Genomic DNA, 18,528 nt, shown 5'->3' with positions numbered 1-18,528 from the left:
AGCCATCCCAGTAAAGAAACATTAACCATTAATTATTAATTTAATCCTGTAACCTTCACATGCCCGTAACCCTAAATAAACACCGCTGGGAGCAAACGAGTAGATAAAAAGAGCATTCGCCTCTGTGTTCCCCAATTGCGGTGACGTCTGATATTACAGGACTGCAATAGTAGTGAATGGCCCTATACCAGAAGGAAAACAGGGCAGGTTAGCACAGGGCCCTACACGCTCCTATTGGCCCAAAAGACAAAAAAGAACATTTTGTACTGCCTGGTCTATAGAAAAGACTCATCCATCTTTCCTTCTCTCCGCCAGACTCGTTCGTCTTTCCTTCTCTCCGCCAGACTCGTTTCTTCTTTCCTTCTCTCCGCCAGACTCGTCCGTCTTTCCTTCTCTCCGCCAGACTCGTCCGTCTTTCCTTCTCTCCGCCAGACTCGTCCGTCTTTCCTTCTCTCCGCCAGACTCGTCCGTCTTTCCTTCTCTCCGCCAGACTCGTCCGTCTTTCCTTCTCTCCGCCAGACTCGTCCGTCTTTCCTTCTCTCCGCCAGACTCGTCCGTCTTTCCTTCTCTCCGCCAGACTCGTCCGACTTTCCTTCTTTACTCCAGGCTTGTTCGACTTTCCTTCTTTACGCCAGACTCGTTCGTCTTTCCTTCTCTCCGCCAGACTCGTCCGACTTTCCTTCTCTCCGCCAGACTCGTCCGACTTTCCTTCTCTCCGCCAGACTCGTCCGACTTTCCTTCTCTCCGCCAGACTCGTCCGTCTTTCATTCTCTCCGCCAGACTCGTCCGTCTTTCATTCTCTCCGCCAGACTCGTCTGACTTTCCTTCTCTCCGCCAGACTCGTCCGACTTTCCTTCTCTCCGCCAGACTCGTCCGACTTTCCTTCTCTCCGCCAGACTCGTCCGACTTTCCTTCTCTCCGCCAGACTCGTCCGACTTTCCTTCTCTCCGCCAGACTCGTCTGACTTTCCTTCTCTCCGCCAGACTCGTCTGACTTTCCTTCTCTCCGCCAGACTCGTCTGACTTTCCTTCTCTCCGCCAGACTCGTTCGTCTTTCCTTCTCTCCGCCAGTCTCGTCCGACTTTCCTTCTCTCTGCCAGTCTCGTCCGACTTTCCTTCTCTCCGCCAGGCTCGTCTGTCTTTCCTTCTCTCCGCCAGGCTCGTCCGTCTTTCCATCTCTCCGCCAGACTCGTCCGTCTTTCCTTCTCTCCGCCAGACTCGTCCGTCTTTCCATCTCTCCGCCAGACTCGTCCGTCTTTCCTTCTCTCCGCCAGACTCGTCCGACTTTCCTTCTCTCCGCCAGACTCGTCCGTCTTTCCTTCTCTCCGCCAGACTCGTCCGTCTTTCCATCTCTCCGCCAGACTCGTCCGTCTTTCCTTCTCTCCGCCAGACTCGTCCGTCTTTCCTTCTCTCCGCCAGACTCGTCCGTCTTTCCTTCTCTCCGCCAGACTCGTCCGTCTTTCCTTCTCTCCGCCAGACTCGTCCGTCTTTCCTTCTCTCCGCCAGACTCGTCCGTCTTTCCTTCTCTCCGCCAGACTCGTCCGTCTTTCCTTCTCTCCGCCAGACTCGTCCGTCTTTCCTTCTCTCCGCCAGACTCGTCCGACTTTCCTTCTTTACGCCAGGCTTGTTCGACTTTCCTTCTTTACGCCAGGCTTGTTCGACTTTCCTTCTTTACGCCAGACTCATCCGACTATCCTTCTCTCCGCCAGGCTCGTCCATCTTTCCTTTTCTCCACCAGACTCATCTGACTTTCCTTCTTTACGCCAGACTCGTCCGACTTTCCTTCTCTCCGCCAGGCTCGTCCGACTTTCCTTCTCTCCGCCAGGCTCGTCCGACTTTCCTTCTCTCCGCCAGACTCGTCCGACTTTCCTTCTCTCCGCCAGGCTCGTCCGACTTTCCTTCTCTCCGCCAGGCTCGTCCGACTTTCCTTCTCTCCGCCAGGCTCGTCCGACTTTCCTTCTCTCCGCCAGGCTCGTCCGACTTTCCTTCTCTCCGCCAGGCTCGTCCGACTTTCCTTCTCTCCGCCAGGCTCGTCCGACTTTCCTTCTCTCCGCCAGGCTCGTCCGACTTTCCTTCTCTCCGCCAGGCTCGTCCGACTTTCCTTCTCTCCGCCAGGCTCGTCCGACTTTCCTTCTCTCCGCCAGGCTCGTCCGACTTTCCTTCTCTCCGCCAGGCTCGTCCGACTTTCCTTCTCTCCGCCAGGCACGTCCGACTTTCCTTCTCTCCGCCAGGCTCGTCCGACTTTCCTTCTCTCCGCCAGGCTCGTCCGACTTTCCTTCTCTCCGCCAGGCTCGTCCGACTTTCCTTCTCTCCGCCAGGCTCGTCCGACTTTCCTTCTCTCCGCCAGGCTCGTCCGACTTTCCTTCTCTCCGCCAGGCTCGTCCGACTTTCCTTCTCTCCGCCAGGCTCGTCCGACTTTCCTTCTCTCCGCCAGGCTCGTCCGACTTTCCTTCTCTCCGCCAGGCTCGTCCGACTTTCCTTCTCTCCGCCAGGCTCGTCCGACTTTCCTTCTCTCCGCCAGGCTCGTCCGACTTTCCTTCTCTCCGCCAGGCTCGTCCGACTTTCCTTCTCTCCGCCAGGCTCGTCCGACTTTCCTTCTCTCCGCCAGGCTCGTCCGACTTTCCTTCTCTCCGCCAGGCTCGTCCGACTTTCCTTCTCTCCGCCAGGCTCGTCCGACTTTCCTTCTCTCCGCCAGGCTCGTCCGACTTTCCTTCTCTCCGCCAGGCTCGTCCGACTTTCCTTCTCTCCGCCAGGCTCGTCCGACTTTCCTTCTCTCCGCCAGGCTCGTCCGACTTTCCTTCTCTCCGCCAGGCTCGTCCGACTTTCCTTCTCTCCGCCAGGCTCGTCCGACTTTCCTTCTCTCCGCCAGGCTCGTCCGACTTTCCTTCTCTCCGCCAGGCTCGTCCGACTTTCCTTCTCTCCGCCAGGCTCGTCCGACTTTCCTTCTCTCCGCCAGGCTCGTCCGACTTTCCTTCTCTCCGCCAGGCTCGTCCGACTTTCCTTCTCTCCGCCAGGCTCGTCCGACTTTCCTTCTCTCCGCCAGGCTCGTCTCTCTTTCCTTCTCTCCGCCAGGCTCGTCTCTCTTTCCTTCTGTCCTCCAGACTTGGCCATCCTTTCTTCTCTCCGCCAGGCTCGTCCGTCTTTCCTTCTCTACGCCAGACTCGTCCGACTTCCCTTCTTTACGCCACACTCGTCCGACTTTCCTCATCTCCGCCAGACTCGTCCGTCTTTCCTTCTGTCAGCCAGGCTCATCCGACTTCCCTTCTTTACGCCAGACTCGTCCGTCTTTCCTTCTCTCCACCACGCTAGTCTGCCTATTCTTCTCTCCACCACACTCGTCTGCCTTTCCTTCTCTCCGCCACACTCGTCTGGCTGTGTCTTACCACCCGGATAACAAAAGGATTGCTCATTGGAAATTTAATGTGCTGGATCCCACCCATACAAGATAGGGGCTTTTCATTTAAAGGGGTTAATTCATCCTCTACTCATTATTGGCTTATTAATGTAATAAGGCAAGTGCTCATCTTAAGAATCTGGAGACAACTGGGTGAATCTGCGCTGCCGTCGAAGAAGGATGAGAAAAAAGGAATCTAAATATGCGGTTTATTCATCAACGCGTTTCGAAGTTTACAACTTCTTTGTGAGGACAAACCATGGTGGTCAGCTTCAACAAGGTTTTTCCTGATGAAGAAGTTGTAATCTTTGAAACGTGTTGATGAATAAACCGCATACATTTAGATTCCTTCTTCTTCGACAGCAGCACAGGTTAACCCAGTGGTCTCCAGTTTTGTTTCCTTGATTTCTCCGCGTGGGTCTGCAGAAGCCTAAGCCGTATCAGTGGTTGTGCGCATACAACCCAACCAAGTGAGTACGATACAGCGCTGAGGTCTTTGGTTCGAATCCCACTAAGGACAACATCTGCAAGGAGTTTGTATGTTCTCCCCGTGTTTGCGTGGGTTTCCTCCAGGTACTCCGGTTTCCTCCCACATTCCAAAGACATACTGATAGAGAATTTAGATTGTGAGCCCCATCGGGGACAGTGCTGATCATGTGTGCAAACTGTAAAGCGCTGCGGAATATGTTAGCGCTAGATAAAAATAAAGATTATTATTATTATGTCCTTTTATAATTTAATACCCAGATGAGACCCTATTGCATTTTTTCCTTTCCACTTTTTACCATCTTGAGAATGCGCTCTCTTTGGCTTTAATGATCCTTCTCCTCTTGAAAGACCTTCCTCGGACAGGGATTACACAGATGTAATTTTTAATTTATCCTGATAGAGGCTAAACCCCTACTCTAAAATCATCTGCCCCATTGATGGTTTGTCCAGCCATACAACATATAATGTAGTATTAGATCGCCGATCATGTAACCTAAGGTTGGGCCTAATATCCCATAGCATAAATACCTGCAGATTTTAGTATGGCGTCCCCTTTTTAGATCATTATCGGATCAGCCTGACAAGTCTTTGCCATTTCCTTTCTTCCGTTCCTGTTTAACGTGTCTCCGTCAAGTCCCGCAGTATAATCAAGATAATGTGAATGGGGTAATGATGCTGATCCGATGTGACGGCCGGACGCTGCCTGCGGGGCATTTCATGCTACTGTTAAGGGCTCCTACACCCCCGGGAGTAGGAGTAAAGGTGGCGACTCGTCACATGTCAACTTTTCACTTGTTAATTGGTTCAAGTATTAAAGAATGTTATTTTACGCTGACTTTTGGCACATTTACGTCTTGCCCAGCCAGACTGTTGCATCTAACCACATTCTCTTCAGTGCTGGGGCCCAGAAGAGGAAGTCGTTACCGTACTTTCCAGGAGAAATATTGTGATAGTTCAGCGTTAAAACCAAAAGGCTCATTTTCGGCTGATCCAACTGGCTGTCATCTCCTCTGGGTGACTTCAGCGGTGTTAAAGGCCTGTTCCTATCTCTGTGAGTGACAGCACATTGCCCGTATATGCCATCTTTAATGATATCTCAGGGCTCACACGGACCCTGAGAATGAAGGGGCCGCAGAGCTGTTTCGGTGGATTTCCGAGCAAAATGCTGCAGCGAGGTTCTAGTCAAGTGAATGTGCCCATCTGCCATTCCCTCCACGTCCGGGTGGCTGGGTATATACCGCTTTATGTAGCAGACTAATCTGTATGGGAAGTCTAACCAGCAGCCGCCATCACTCCTTCTCAAAGATGCTGAGGTATGAGTGCACCATCCATAACGCAAGGTAAAGCCTCGCCTCAGGCGGCAGGCTCGTTTCCATTTTGACAGAGTACATTCCTGCACTTTACCATCTCAGATTTTAGGTTGGTGAAGTGGGGTGCCATTTTATTCTCTTTTTCAAGTAGAATAATGCTTAAATGAACCACTCCACTAAGTAAAGGAGATGGACGTACAGGCTGGGAGGTTGAGTTTCCAGTCAGAAAGCAGATTTTTGTGTTTATTGTTATTTGGGATTCATATATAGAGAGGTTTGCGTCAAACTATAGTTAAGACACATTAAGCTATTTCTTGGCACCGCCCCTGAGGATCTTGGCCGCCCATACTCTGCGCACTCAAGAATAGTAATTCAGAGTAGGCCCAAAATCCAGAACCATATACTACCAAAGCATAACAACACACTGTATCCAAGCATTAACTATTGCTCATAAAGACCCAAATCGTATGAGCAAAACTTGTCAGTAGCTTTATTACAACTTCCAGCTTGCTTTATATTTGTGTGTTTTTCACGTCCGTGTTGGCATCCGGTCATGTTTGGATTCTCGTGGTGGAGATGCGTAGTCCTTTTCTGACAACGCTCTGTACATATTTGCGCTTTTTTTTTGCCGATGATCTGTTTAATGTCGTGGGGACACCTAGTGGTACAAAGAAATACAGAGCGGGAAAGATCGAGGAATGGCGTCTCTTATTAGGCAAACTGATGTGACGAGCCTCGGGGTTGAAGGTCGTTACACTTATAGAAATTGAAGGTGCCAGCAAGAAATCCAGCTGATACATGGGAGTCATGGGACTGTCGGTCATCTTTTGCTACAATATTGATCAGGGTCAGATTGGGGTGTCTGGGGCCCACAGGGGAATGGACTGTAGGGGCCCACCCTACAGCTATATGCAAACACCTGTTAGCCGTTATCCCCATTATAGTGGAGCGTCGGCTGTAAAACACAGGCGGCTCCTGCACATCTACTGTGCGCCCCATAACTGGGATTGTACAGTTAAGGTAGTTTTCATTGAAGGCTTCTTTAGTTACAACACATCAATCCATGAGCTCCACAGGATCGCTGATAACTTATTGATCGTTGGCGTCCGACCATTGGAAACCGCACTGATCGGAAGAATGTGGAACTCTTATCCCTGACAGGACACTTTTATCCCCATTTTAAAATGGAGTGGCAGATGGGATGTCTGACCACAGCTCCATTCATCCTCTTTGGGGCTTCCAGAAAAAAACAAGCGCAGCGCTCACAGGTACTGAGGGAATGGACGGATTAGTGGTCGAGTCGCACATGTCGCTCCAGTCTAATGGGGATAAAATCTCCACTTTCTGCCGATCAGTGCGGGGTCCAGCAGTCAGACCCCCAACAATCAATGAGTTATCACTTGTCTTGTGGAGAGGGGTCTACTTGTTTTCACCAGAGAACCCCTGTAAGTGCATTTTGTTACAAGTATTTAATCTCTGATGGAAATAAAGAATCTTCTCTTAATTAATATAGAGAGAACAAATGACCGCCATACACAATCCACTATACCAAGACCAATAATACCATATACAGGGAAGAAATACCACCTCACCATGACCAGACCATATATTACCACCACATAGTGACCGTATAACACCTCATATTGTACAATGGAGAAATACCGCCACACCGTGACTGAACTACATATTACCAACACATAATTACTGAATAATGCCACATACTGTACAAAGGGGAAATACCGCCACACCGTGACTGAACTACATATTACCAACACATAATTACTGAATAATGCCACATACTGTACAATGGAGAAATACCGCCACACCGTGACTGAACTACATATTACCAACACATAATTACTGAATAATGCCACATACTGTACAAAGGGGAAATACCGCCATACCATGACTTGACCACATATTACGACATAGTGACCGAATATTACAATAACAATCGTTAATAAAAAACACAATACAAACAACACTATCACCACCGGTTACATTATACATAGGAGCTCTGTAAATCCAACAATGTAGACCAGTTCACTCCTGTGAACCACCTGGAACCTCAGCTGACCTGGTTAACTCCGTTGTGCCCGGATCTGGATGTAGGAGTCCATCCATACAAATGTGAACAACGACAAAGCGAAGTCCAGCAATAACGTGAGCAATCCAGGATGCTGTTAAAAAAATTTTTCTTTTTATTCATAAATACATTAAAATGCAATGGTCCAAGCAGTTCAAAACAGCAATAACGCAGGAAAGTCGTGCAGATAGGACTACGCGTTTCAGCGGTAGAACCCGCCTTCTTCACGGTCCAGAATCTAATCTGCTTTCCAAACATGGAACCTTATATACATCCCACTCCCATCAGGGTAATTATAAACATATGTGAGAGACTTAAAAACATGTGCTATAAAAGCACGTGCAGTTCTGCTGCTTTTCTGCTGCGGTTCTGCAGGGCCAGATCTGCTGCGGAACTGCACGGAGTCTGCAGTGTGTGCACAGGGCCTTAAATCTTATGGTCAGGTTATCGGATATTCCTAATGTACTTTTCTCCAATATGTTGAATTCTTTCCTTATAATCTTTATGCATGTTGTATACTGATCAATATGTGGATAGTTTATATGTTTGATCTGCTTTTATAGCACATGTTTTTAAGTCTCTCACATATGATTCTGGAGGCCCAGCGTCCGCCTATGCAGAACTTGTGCACCTCTACCTCTGGACCCCACCGTAGGATCCTCTGGTACAATGGTTCTTCTGACATATCTTTTCTTTAATGCATGTACAGGAGGATATACATTGAGGAAGGAGGCTCTTATAGCAAAATCAAAATGGCAACCCACATGCCATCCATGCAGGTTTTTCAGTAGTTTCTTGCCTCATTTATGGACATGCCCCCAAATAGCTGACCATTTTAACATTTACAACTCTCACTGGCCACAAGAACTGCAACACTATCTGTGTACTAATGGTCACCAACGGTCCTGAATTTACAAATCCAGGCATTTGTTAATTGGAGAAGGGGTGGGGTTTCTGTAAATAGTCAATCCCAGGAGTCCTAGAGGCGGGGCTTAAACATTTCTATTTCAGAAATCCAGATGTTGGTAAGTGTGAAACAGACCCAGCAGGTTTGGGGCAGAAGACAATACACTGTATCCGCGGTCCAGGTATATTTGGGCCTCTAGTCTGTCCACTCATGTCAGCCATACAACAAGTTTACTTAGGCCTGTTTCACACATCCGTTTTTTGGTATCCGCATGGATCCGCCAAAGTGTGAAAAAACGGATCCGTTTCTGTTTTGCCGCAAACGGATCTGTTTTTTTGACGGATCCGCGGTAGCCGCTAATGGAAGTCTATGGGACAAAAAAAACGGATCCGCCAAAAAAAAAGACAGATACGTTTTTTAACGGAAAACGGCGGATTTTGACGGATTTTAAAAAACGGAAGTGTGATCCAGGCCTTAGATTTCCATTACAGTTGAGCAAGAAGATTTGCGCTGCCTTGCTCCGGTGTCCAGTTTGATCCTCCATGGCAGCCAGACCAGGGCAGTCCTTACTTCTGCTTGTTGGCCAAAGACTCTGGGCTCCTCGACTAGACTAGAGGCCTCTAGGAAGTCAGGCTGAGGAGTACACTGGATGCCGGACCAGAGGAGCACCAATCTTTTTGCTGATCTCTACCTGCTTTCCCCAATCTCAGGGGGGTTGCATTTGTCCCTCCTTCCAATCTACGTGTCTGGAATTTTGCTTTGTTATCAGAGACTCACGGTTTAGCACCAGTGTGTCTCACTTCCCTGCCCAATCTTGACCCCATTCTTTCTGTGCAAACATCAGACATTTACATGGACACTCCATGGAGACTGTAATGGTTTGCATTGCTGATTATAAGACATATTCTCGTGGTCGTTCATTCTCCTTTTTTTTTTCTTTTTTTCCATTAGGCACAAAGGCCATCACAGAATTCACCAATGGAGTCTTTGATGTGGGATCGCCGGTCCCTTCGGAATATTTTGGGACAATAACAATCCTTCATCTAATAGAGGAATTAAAAATATCACTGGAAATGGTGGAAAACCCTCAGGAGCGAGAAGCTTTACGGAATCAGATTCCCAACGCCACAGCTTCGTACGTCATGGCTTGGCTGGAGAGTAACCTGGTGAGTGACACGTGCAGCAATGTGCCGATATTGGGTCATGTACCGGTCCACATACAGCAGGTTCTCTGCGGTGCATGAGCCGGGTCGGCTTCTGGCGACCATTAATAAACTGAGACGCTGCGACTCTCCAGAGTCTTTATATAGATCCAGCTGCACCAGAATGAGCAACGTAGAGTCTCGGTGAAATGGCCGCTGCTTATACTGGTGCTGCCGCATCAAGATAAAGACTCGGGAGAGTCGGAACGTCTCAATTTATTGAAAAAAAAAAAAATGGACGACCTTTTATTGTCATGTGACATTGCGTCCATGGGCATCAGTTTAGGACGCATGTAACCTGTGTTTGACTGTATTTTTTGGTTGGGACTCCATGTATGTTTCTTGGGCAACTTGTCTGCAGCCGACTTACTGCTGCAAAATTATTGTAAAACTGCCTTTAAAAAAAGATAAAAAAATCAGACAAAAATCTCAGCCAAATCACAGACTGGTTTCGAGTTGCAGTTTCTTTCAAGTCTATGGGAGCAGAGCAGAGACCAAAATTCTGACATGTTTGTCTATTTTTTTTTTTGTCCAGCCGTGTTGCTGTTGTGTTACATCACAAAGTTGATCAGATGCGACGTTCTGACCTTTGTCACCGTGTTGCCCCAGCCTCAGCCTAACCGTGGCTTCGATGCACAGCGAGTGGTGTCCATGGTCGCGTGGCTCGCTGTCACTGTGCAGCCGCCTGTCGTTCACCATCGCCTTCCTGTATGATGGATGTACAGTCACCTGTGTGTCAGCCGACACTCGGGGGTTGTTACCTTAGTTCCTCCTTTTGAGTTACTTTATTTGTGGTCAATGTTCAACAGAGCAGACATCAGAGAGTTGGGCGGAGTTCGCCCGGGCGGGGGCACATGTCCGCTGTGAACGCCGCGGCTCCTCAGCGCTGACTCAGTGCTAGATAGCAGCTTTTCTTGCCTTGTGTTTGCCTGGAGGAATGTCCGGACAGGGACAACGCACACAGAGCAGGAAGTCCGTCCATAAACTGCAAGTAAAGGCGACATAGAAGGTAAACTACAGCTCGTCCTGGTTGATGTCTTACTCCACATAATGTCATGTTCGGGTCCCTCTGTGCAGCGACGCCGAATTCGCCTGATGGGAGAAACTCTGTGCCGTAACTCGTATTATCAGATCATGGCTTCCGCTTCACCACTGATATTGTAACCAGGCGGCATATGAATGGTTAATTATGTGTAGATATTGGCTCATACATGCATGACTGTAGTACAGATCCTAGATAGACCCACACTTTACCCCCACTACATGCCAGGGGTATAAAGATCACCTGGTGCACCATATGGCGGTGTAATGTGTCTGCGGGGCTGTAATGTGGGCAGGTCGAGGCTCCATTATACAGATGGGACAAAAGTAAAATTACCAAGTGAGTTGCAAAATGATGATTTGTGTTGAAGGAGCTCGTGTAGTTTTGAGCGTGACTGCGCTGGCGGACACACCACGGCGTGATGGCTGCACAGAGGAGCCCGCTATCTGTATGCCATCCAGGCTTGTTATAGGCATGACCCCCGGAGCTGCACCCCTGGAGTTTAAAGGGTAAGTGCCCGGATTAGAGGTTACCTCCTACCCATGAGATAATAACTGGGGGTCCAGCCTGTGGGAACCAATCGATCCCAATAACGGGGCTCTTGTCCCATCTGATCGTAGCAGAGGACAAGAATGTGCATCTCTGCTCCACTCATCGTTAATGGCCGTGCCGGAGACCGGCCGAGTGCAGCGCCGGAGACCGGCCGAGTGCAGCGCTCACTAAAACCTACCATTCACATAGAGAATAACCGAGGCGAAGGTGTGGATGTTCAGCCTCCGCTCTATTCATGGCGGTCTCTTCATGCCCTGTTCTCGGGGTCGGCGAGGTCCTGGACCCCTAGCGGTGAGGAAGCGATCCCCTATCCTACATACAGAGGTAACCTCTAATCTTCCAAATGAAAACTGCGCTAGCATTGGGGTAATAAGACTTCAGCCTTTGTTTCAGACACGTATTAAAAAGTCATGACAGACGGATATCACAGCGCGGCCATGTTGTATTTGTCTGTAAAGGATTGTTAATACATGTCTGTATTAACGACTGAGGACGTATTCCCTAATGCACATTTCTCTTGTGGATTGTTATCCGGAGTACCAGCACTGCGCCGTGTGTCCGTCACGCCGGTGGAGGTGAGCTGGCAGAAACCCCGTTACACAGAGCCTTTAATCTTTGTACATACCCTTTATGGCCACGTTCCCACGTGGGAAATCATTGTATTGTAGTCCACACCAAAACACACAATGACAGTCTGCTGCAATTTTTGCGTTTTTGCTGCATTTTCCACTTTTTTTATATACATTTTTGGTGGAGGTTTGACTCGGTGGTTTTTATTATGCATTTTGCACTGTAAAACACAATTACACTTTTTTTTACATCCATTTTTCAGGTTCTATATAGAAGACTATTAGGTGAAAACACGCACCAAGAACCGCACAGGTCCACAGCATTTTAAAATGTAAATTGGTCATGAGTTGACCATGGTCAAACGGCCATGTTATTAGTCTGAGGCCTCCGGACAGGACCCCCTCCTATCTGCCGGAATCACCAGCTCCACTTTTGCTTAGCCAGCCTGTCGCAACATCATGTGTGCATCACGCCACAAAGATGGCTCCTCATCAGGCGTTCAAATCCGAACCGGAGATGCCAGCAGGAAGGAGGCCTCCGTCCACGGTCCTAATCATTTACCTGCTCATTGCAGTGGTGCAGCCAATGTGCTATATGGTGCATTCCTGCGATATACACTGTGCTCTGACTGTATATACTCTGCAATATCCATAGCGGCTTACCAGCCTGAGAATACCAATTCCCAGCTGTCAGCTTTAGCTTGGCTGGTTATCAAAAATGGGGGGGGCTTCGCCATTTTTAATTATTTATATAAATAATTAACAAATACGACAAGGGGACCCCTCTATTCTTGATAACATGCCTTGCTAAAGCTGACAGCTGAGGAATGCAGCCCGCAGCTGTCAGTTTTTCTTGGCTGGGTATCAAAAATACAGGGGAATCCATGCCGGTTTTTTATTAGAATTTTTTTATGGCACAGGCGACGGCTGATGAATACTCCCATGAGTCGCCGCCTGCTCTCGTTGTTATCAGTTTAATACAACTCTCAACGTTGTCCCCTGCTAGCGCCGATCGCAGTGTGAGCAGGGGACAGTGATGTAAGCTGTCTTCAGCGCCAAGGAGCAGTGTGAACAATACCGCTGATTCCCAGGCTCCGTTACGTGTGATAATGATGCGGCACATAGATGCCACACGTCTTAAACACACAGACACACGAACACTGATGTCTCGGGTACCGTTTTTTCCAGTACTGGAAATATCAGGACGTGTGAAAGACCCCTAAAGCAGTAACTCTTTTTTTTTTTTTTTATTTCTCCCACCAAAATCATTAAACACCTTCATGCATTAGACTTATGTCTTTCATAACATTTGTGGAGAAAAAGATGAGAATATATTTGTCCTTCATATTCTCTGTTTTTTTTGCGGGGAGTGCAGAAAAAACAGTCATCTACTATATTTTACTGCACACACGTCCGAAAAACCCACAATGAAACGCAATATTGCGTAAATCCTCATAAAATGTACTTAAAAGAACATGTTTTTCAACATCTTGCCACTTGTACGCTGCCATATACATCCAAATTCAGGTTTGAGATTTTTTTGTTTGTTTTTAGCAATTCAGATGTATACATTGTTCAGTGGAATGCACTGTATAAATGTGAACCCAGCCGGACAAAGTGCAGACCACCCAGCTGCGGACCCTCCGTGCTGGAGATTCGTCTCTGCTTGGTAACTTCAGTGATTTACAACAACACATATTTACAGGAGGTGAAGTGACGATTCCTCTGTGTATACAGAGCGGTGGATAGCAGGAACGATAGGAAATAAAAATGCCAGACAGACACTTCCCAAACACGAGCCATGCCTCGCACAGGAATAGTCACCACTTTGTGTTTCCCCACAGCTATAAAGCCCCTCTTGTGCCCCCGCTTACTAATAATGCGCCACTACAGAGTAATATTCCTCCTTTGCCCTCCAGCCAGTAAAAATGTCAACTACTTTTACTTTTTTCAATAATACAGTAATGATGTAATTTAAGTACCTCTTAGAAAATTATTAAGCCCCTTGTGGGTCCTCACAGAAAGTGATAAAGCCCCATGAGGGTCCTCACAGAAAGTGATAAAGCCCCATGAGGGTCCTCACAGAAAGTGATAATGCCCCTTGAGGGTCCTCACAGAAAGTGATAATGCCCCATGAGGGTCCTCACAGAAAGTGATAATGCCCCTTGTGGGTCCTCACAGAAAGTGATAATGCCCCTTGAGGGTCCTCACAGAAAGTGATAATGCCCCATGAGGGTCCTCACAGAAAGTGATAATGCCCCATGAGGGTCCTCACAGAAAGTGATAATGCCCCATGAGGGTCCTCACAGAAAGTGATAATGCCCCATGAGGGTCCTCACAGAAAGTGATAATGCCCCATGAGGGTCCTCACAGAAAGTGATAATGCCCCATGAGGGTCCTCACAGAAAGTGATAATGCCCCTTGTGGGTCCTCACAGAAAGTGATAATGCCCCTTGAGGGTCCTCACAGAAAGTGATAATGCCCCTTGGGGGTCCTCACAGAAAGTGATAATGCCCCTTGAGGGTCCTCACAGAAAGTGATAAAGCCCCATGAGGGTCCTCACAGAAAGTGATAATGCCCCTTGAGGGTCCTCACAGAAAGTGATAATGCCACTTGTGGGTCCTCACAGAAAGTGATAATGCCCCTTGAGGGTCCTCACAGAAAGTGATAATGCCCCATGAGGGTCCTCACAGAAAGTGATAATGCCCCATGAGGGTCCTCACAGAAAGTGATAATGCCCCATGAGGGTCCTCACAGAAAGTGATAATGCCCCATGAGGGTCCTCACAGAAAGTGATAATGCCCCATGAGGGTCCTCACAGAAAGTGATAATGCCCCATGAGGGTCCTCACAGAAAGTGATAATGCCCCTTGAGGGTCCTCACAGAAAGTGATAATGCCCCTTGAGGGTCCTCACAGAAAGTGATAATGCCCCATGAGGGTCCTCACAGAAAGTGATAATGCCCCATGAGGGTCCTCACAGAAAGTGATAATGCCCCATGAGGGTCCTCACAGAAAGTGATAATGCCCCTTGTGGGTCCTCACAGAAAGTGATAATGCCCCTTGAGGGTCCTCACAGAAAGTGATAATGCCCCTTGAGGGTCCTCACAGAAAGTGATAAAGCCCCATGAGGGTCCTCACAGAAAGTGATAATGCCCCTTGAGGGTCCTCACAGAAAGTGATAATGCCCCTTGAGGGTCCTCACAGAAAGTGATAAAGCCCCATGAGGGTCCTCACAGAAAGTGATAATGCCCCTTGAGGGTCCTCACAGAAAGTGATAATGCCCCTTGAGGGTCCTCACAGAAAGTGATAATGCCCCTTGTGGGTCCTCACAGAAAGTGATAATGCCCCTTGTGGGTCCTCACAGAAAGTGATAATGCCCCTTGTGGGTCCTCACAGAAAGTGATAATGCCCCTTGAGGGTCCTCACAGAAAGTGATAATGCCCCTTGTGGGTCCTCACAGAAAGTGATAATGCCCCTTGAGGGTCCTCACAGAAAGTGATAAAGCCCCTTGAGGGTCCTCACAGAAAGTGATAATGCCCCTTGAGGGTCCTCACAGAAAGTGATAATGCCCCTTGAGGGTCCTCACAGAAAGTGATAATGCCCCTTGTGGGTCCTCACAGAAAGTGATAATGCCCCATGAGGGTCCTCACAGAAAGTGATAATGCCCCATGAGGGTCCTCACAGAAAGTGATAATGCCCCTTGAGGGTCCTCACAGAAAGTGATAATGCCCCTTGAGGGTCCTCACAGAAAGTGATAATGCCCCTTGAGGGTCCTCACAGAAAGTGATAATGCCCCTTGTGGGTCCTCACAGAAAGTGATAAAGCCCCATGAGGGTCCTCACAGAAAGTGATAATGCCCCATGAGGGTCCTCACAGAAAGTGATAATGCCCCATGAGGGTCCTCACAGAAAGTGATAATGCCCCTTGAGGGTCCTCACAGAAAGTGATAATGCCCCTTGTGGGTCCTCACAGAAAGTGATAATGCCCCTTGTGGGTCCTCACAGAAAGTGATAATGCCCCTTGTGGGTCCTCACAGAAAGTGATAATGCCCCTTGTGGGTCCTCACAGAAAGTGATAATGCCCCTTGAGGGTCCTCACAGAAAGTGATAATGCCCCTTGTGGGTCCTCACAGAAAGTGATAATGCCCCTTGAGGGTCCTCACAGAAAGTGATAATGCCCCTTGTGGGTCCTCACAGAAAGTGATAAAGCCCCATGAGGGTCCTCACAGAAAGTGATAATGCCCCATGAGGGTCCTCACAGAAAGTGATAATGCCCCTTGTGGGTCCTCACAGAAAGTGATAATGCCCCTTGAGGGTCCTCACAGAAAGTGATAATGCCCCTTGTGGGTCCTCACAGAAAGTGATAAAGCCCCATGAGGGTCCTCACAGAAAGTGATAATGCCCCATGAGGGTCCTCACAGAAAGTGATAATGCCCCATGAGGGTCCTCACAGAAAGTGATAATGCCCCATGAGGGTCCTCACAGAAAGTGATAATGCCCCTTGAGGGTCCTCACAGAAAGTGATAATGCCCCTTGTGGGTCCTCACAGAAAGTGATAATGCCCCTTGTGGGTCCTCACAGAAAGTGATAATGCCCCTTGAGGGTCCTCACAGAAAGTGATAATGCCCCTTGAGGGTCCTCACAGAAAGTGATAATGCCCCTTGAGGGTTCTCACAGAAAGTGATAATGCCCCTTGAGGGTCCTCACAGAAAGTGATAATGCCCCATGAGGGTCCTCACAGAAAGTGATAATGCCCCATGAGGGTCCTCACAGAAAGTGATAATGCCCCTTGAGGGTCCTCACAGAAAGTGATAATGCCCCTTGTGGGTCCTCACAGAAAGTGATAATGCCCCTTGTGGGTCCTCACAGAAAGTGATAATGCCCCATGAGGGTCCTCACAGAAAGTGATAATGCCCCTTGAGGGTCCTCACAGAAAGTGATAATGCCCCTTGAGGGTCCTCACAGAAAGTGATAATGCCCCTTGAGGGTCCTCACAGAAAGTGATAACGCCCCTTGAGGGTCCTCACAGAAAGTGATAATGCCCCTTGAGGGTCCTCACAGAAAGTGATAATGCCCCTTGAGGGTCCTCACAGAAAGTGATAACGCCCCTTGAGGGTCCTTGTAGAAAATGATAAAATCCCTTTTTTATCTACATATAAGTACTATTGCTCTTTACCTGCCCCATAAAATTTGATACTATCCCCTTGTTGCAACCTGAAAATCAATAATGCCGCCTAAAAAGCCATAATGAATGTGTGCACCCTAAAAAACAAAAATGGTCCTGTGGACCCCAAAACAATAATGTGTGATACCATACAATAAAATATCCCAGAAATAAAGGCCGCTTCTACTTGCCTGACCCCGATTACCGGGACACAGATATAGCTGACACAGACCTGGGACACCGAGCCAGAAGGTGAGGGCAAATTCTGGGCAGTCTGGGCCCGTTCAGGGCTATCCTGGACCGTGAATGACTGGCTTCATACAAAGTCCAGTCATGGCTGACTGGTGCTGGTGATGACCACCTACACCTTGAGGACCATGTACATTAGCAGCGTGGAGCTGGGGGGTCTGTACAGTACATTGGCAGCTTCTACAATGACTCCTTGTCTTGCCGCGTTTATTAGAATCTCTTCCCGGCTTCCAGTCGGCCCATTGCTTTGCAAAGAATTGTAGAATTGTGTTTTGCCGGTCACGGGAACCTCATTATCCGGCCCGTGCTTTCATAGCATTGCAGAGCTAAGCAGCTTGGCCGATTCTGGAGGTTCAGAAAAGCTGGGACGGTGTTGGGTGTTAATAGTGCCCTGTATAGGAGTATAGTATAGCAGCAACAGTAAATAGGGTTGTGCTGTAATACCGTAGACCACCATGAACAGGTGGGGGCGCTAATACGAGGCAGCCATGTTTCTTTAGGATTGATCAGGTTTACAGAAGCTGTGATGGCACAAACCTCAGACTAAAAGACCGGCATCAGAATGTGGTGAACCTGGGCAGTGCTGAGACCCCCGCGGCGCCTGGGAAGCCCACTCTGCTCATGTTGTCTATGACTGATGAGCGCACTATGTGTATAGAGGGTTCAGGGCTGTGTTATACCTCCAGCACCAGAGTCTGCCGCGATCAGAGCAGTTTAACCCCTTATATGCCGCTGTCTACAGTGATAACGGCATTTAGGAGGCTGTCTCTGATGCCCATAGCAACCAGTCACAGCGCAGCTTTCATTTTGTAAGGGCCCTGTGAGGGATGAAAGCTGGGCTGTGATTGGTTGCGATGGCAGAGAGACACTTTTTTTTTTTTTTTCCTTAGAAACTGTCATAAATCGGCAACTGAAATGTACCGAGCGCTCTAACATCCCATGGTATGGGAGCGTAGATACTGCTGGTGTATACTGGGATATGAGGAGACGGGCGTAAGGGTCTCTAAGTTGTAATATATAGTTTAAAGGGTCCAAAAAATATGTCCGCACCTCAGCTGTCCAGGGGTTGAGTGCGGTATTATTGCCCAGCCACATTGTCTTGAGCTCTGACAAAGAACACATGTAGTGTTCGAAACGCGTAGCTGCGTTACCGCTAATTATCTGCGGGATGCTGATCTTAACTTGAATTTTTCAATAAATAGCCTTTTTTCATCAGCTGGACTTTTTCTTTTTCTACATTGCTTCCAAGCTGTCTCCTTCAGTCCGTGCTGACAACACGCCACAACAGGTGAGCTGGCTTTACTCTACTTGTTACTAAGCTGTAATACCGCACACAACCTGTGGACTGGTGTGGCGCCATATTTTTACATCTACTTCACATTTAAAGGAGCCTCCTCAAAGCGACCATGATTAGTGAAGCTCAGACATGGGATCTCCTCCCCACGGATCTCATAAACAGCTGACCCGGTTAGCGTCTGCTACAAGTAACATTACTGTGCCTTGATTGCAATAATTAATTGTTAAATTGCTGCCAGGGCGGCCTCATTGATGGCACAGGGCGAGGC

The 18,528-nt window shown here is 48.3% G+C and overlaps 1 protein-coding gene across 10 annotated transcripts in view; it reads left to right on the top strand.

Moving 5' to 3' along the window:
- PPFIBP2 (PPFIA binding protein 2) overlaps positions 1–18,528 on the top strand; it is a 157,294-nt gene that overhangs the window by 52,442 nt on the left and 86,324 nt on the right. For 9 of the 10 annotated variants that reach the window (XM_073561626.1, XM_073561617.1, XM_073561621.1 and 6 more), the window contains one exon: positions 9,137–9,351. In XM_073561626.1, coding sequence (XP_073417727.1) covers positions 9,137–9,351 — 215 coding nt within the window. Of the gene's footprint in view, positions 1–9,136; positions 9,352–10,292; positions 10,397–18,528 lie in introns of those variants that run through there. The other variant, XM_073561628.1, reaches the window with a different exon arrangement.

Source organism: Dendrobates tinctorius, unplaced genomic scaffold (assembly GCF_039654945.1).
Source record: "Dendrobates tinctorius isolate UK_male_01 unplaced genomic scaffold, ASM3965494v1 ptg000323l, whole genome shotgun sequence".
NCBI lineage: Eukaryota > Metazoa > Chordata > Amphibia > Anura > Dendrobatidae > Dendrobates > Dendrobates tinctorius.
The sequence above is the reverse complement of the archived record's forward strand: the minus strand, read 5'-3'. Positions and strand labels throughout refer to the sequence as shown.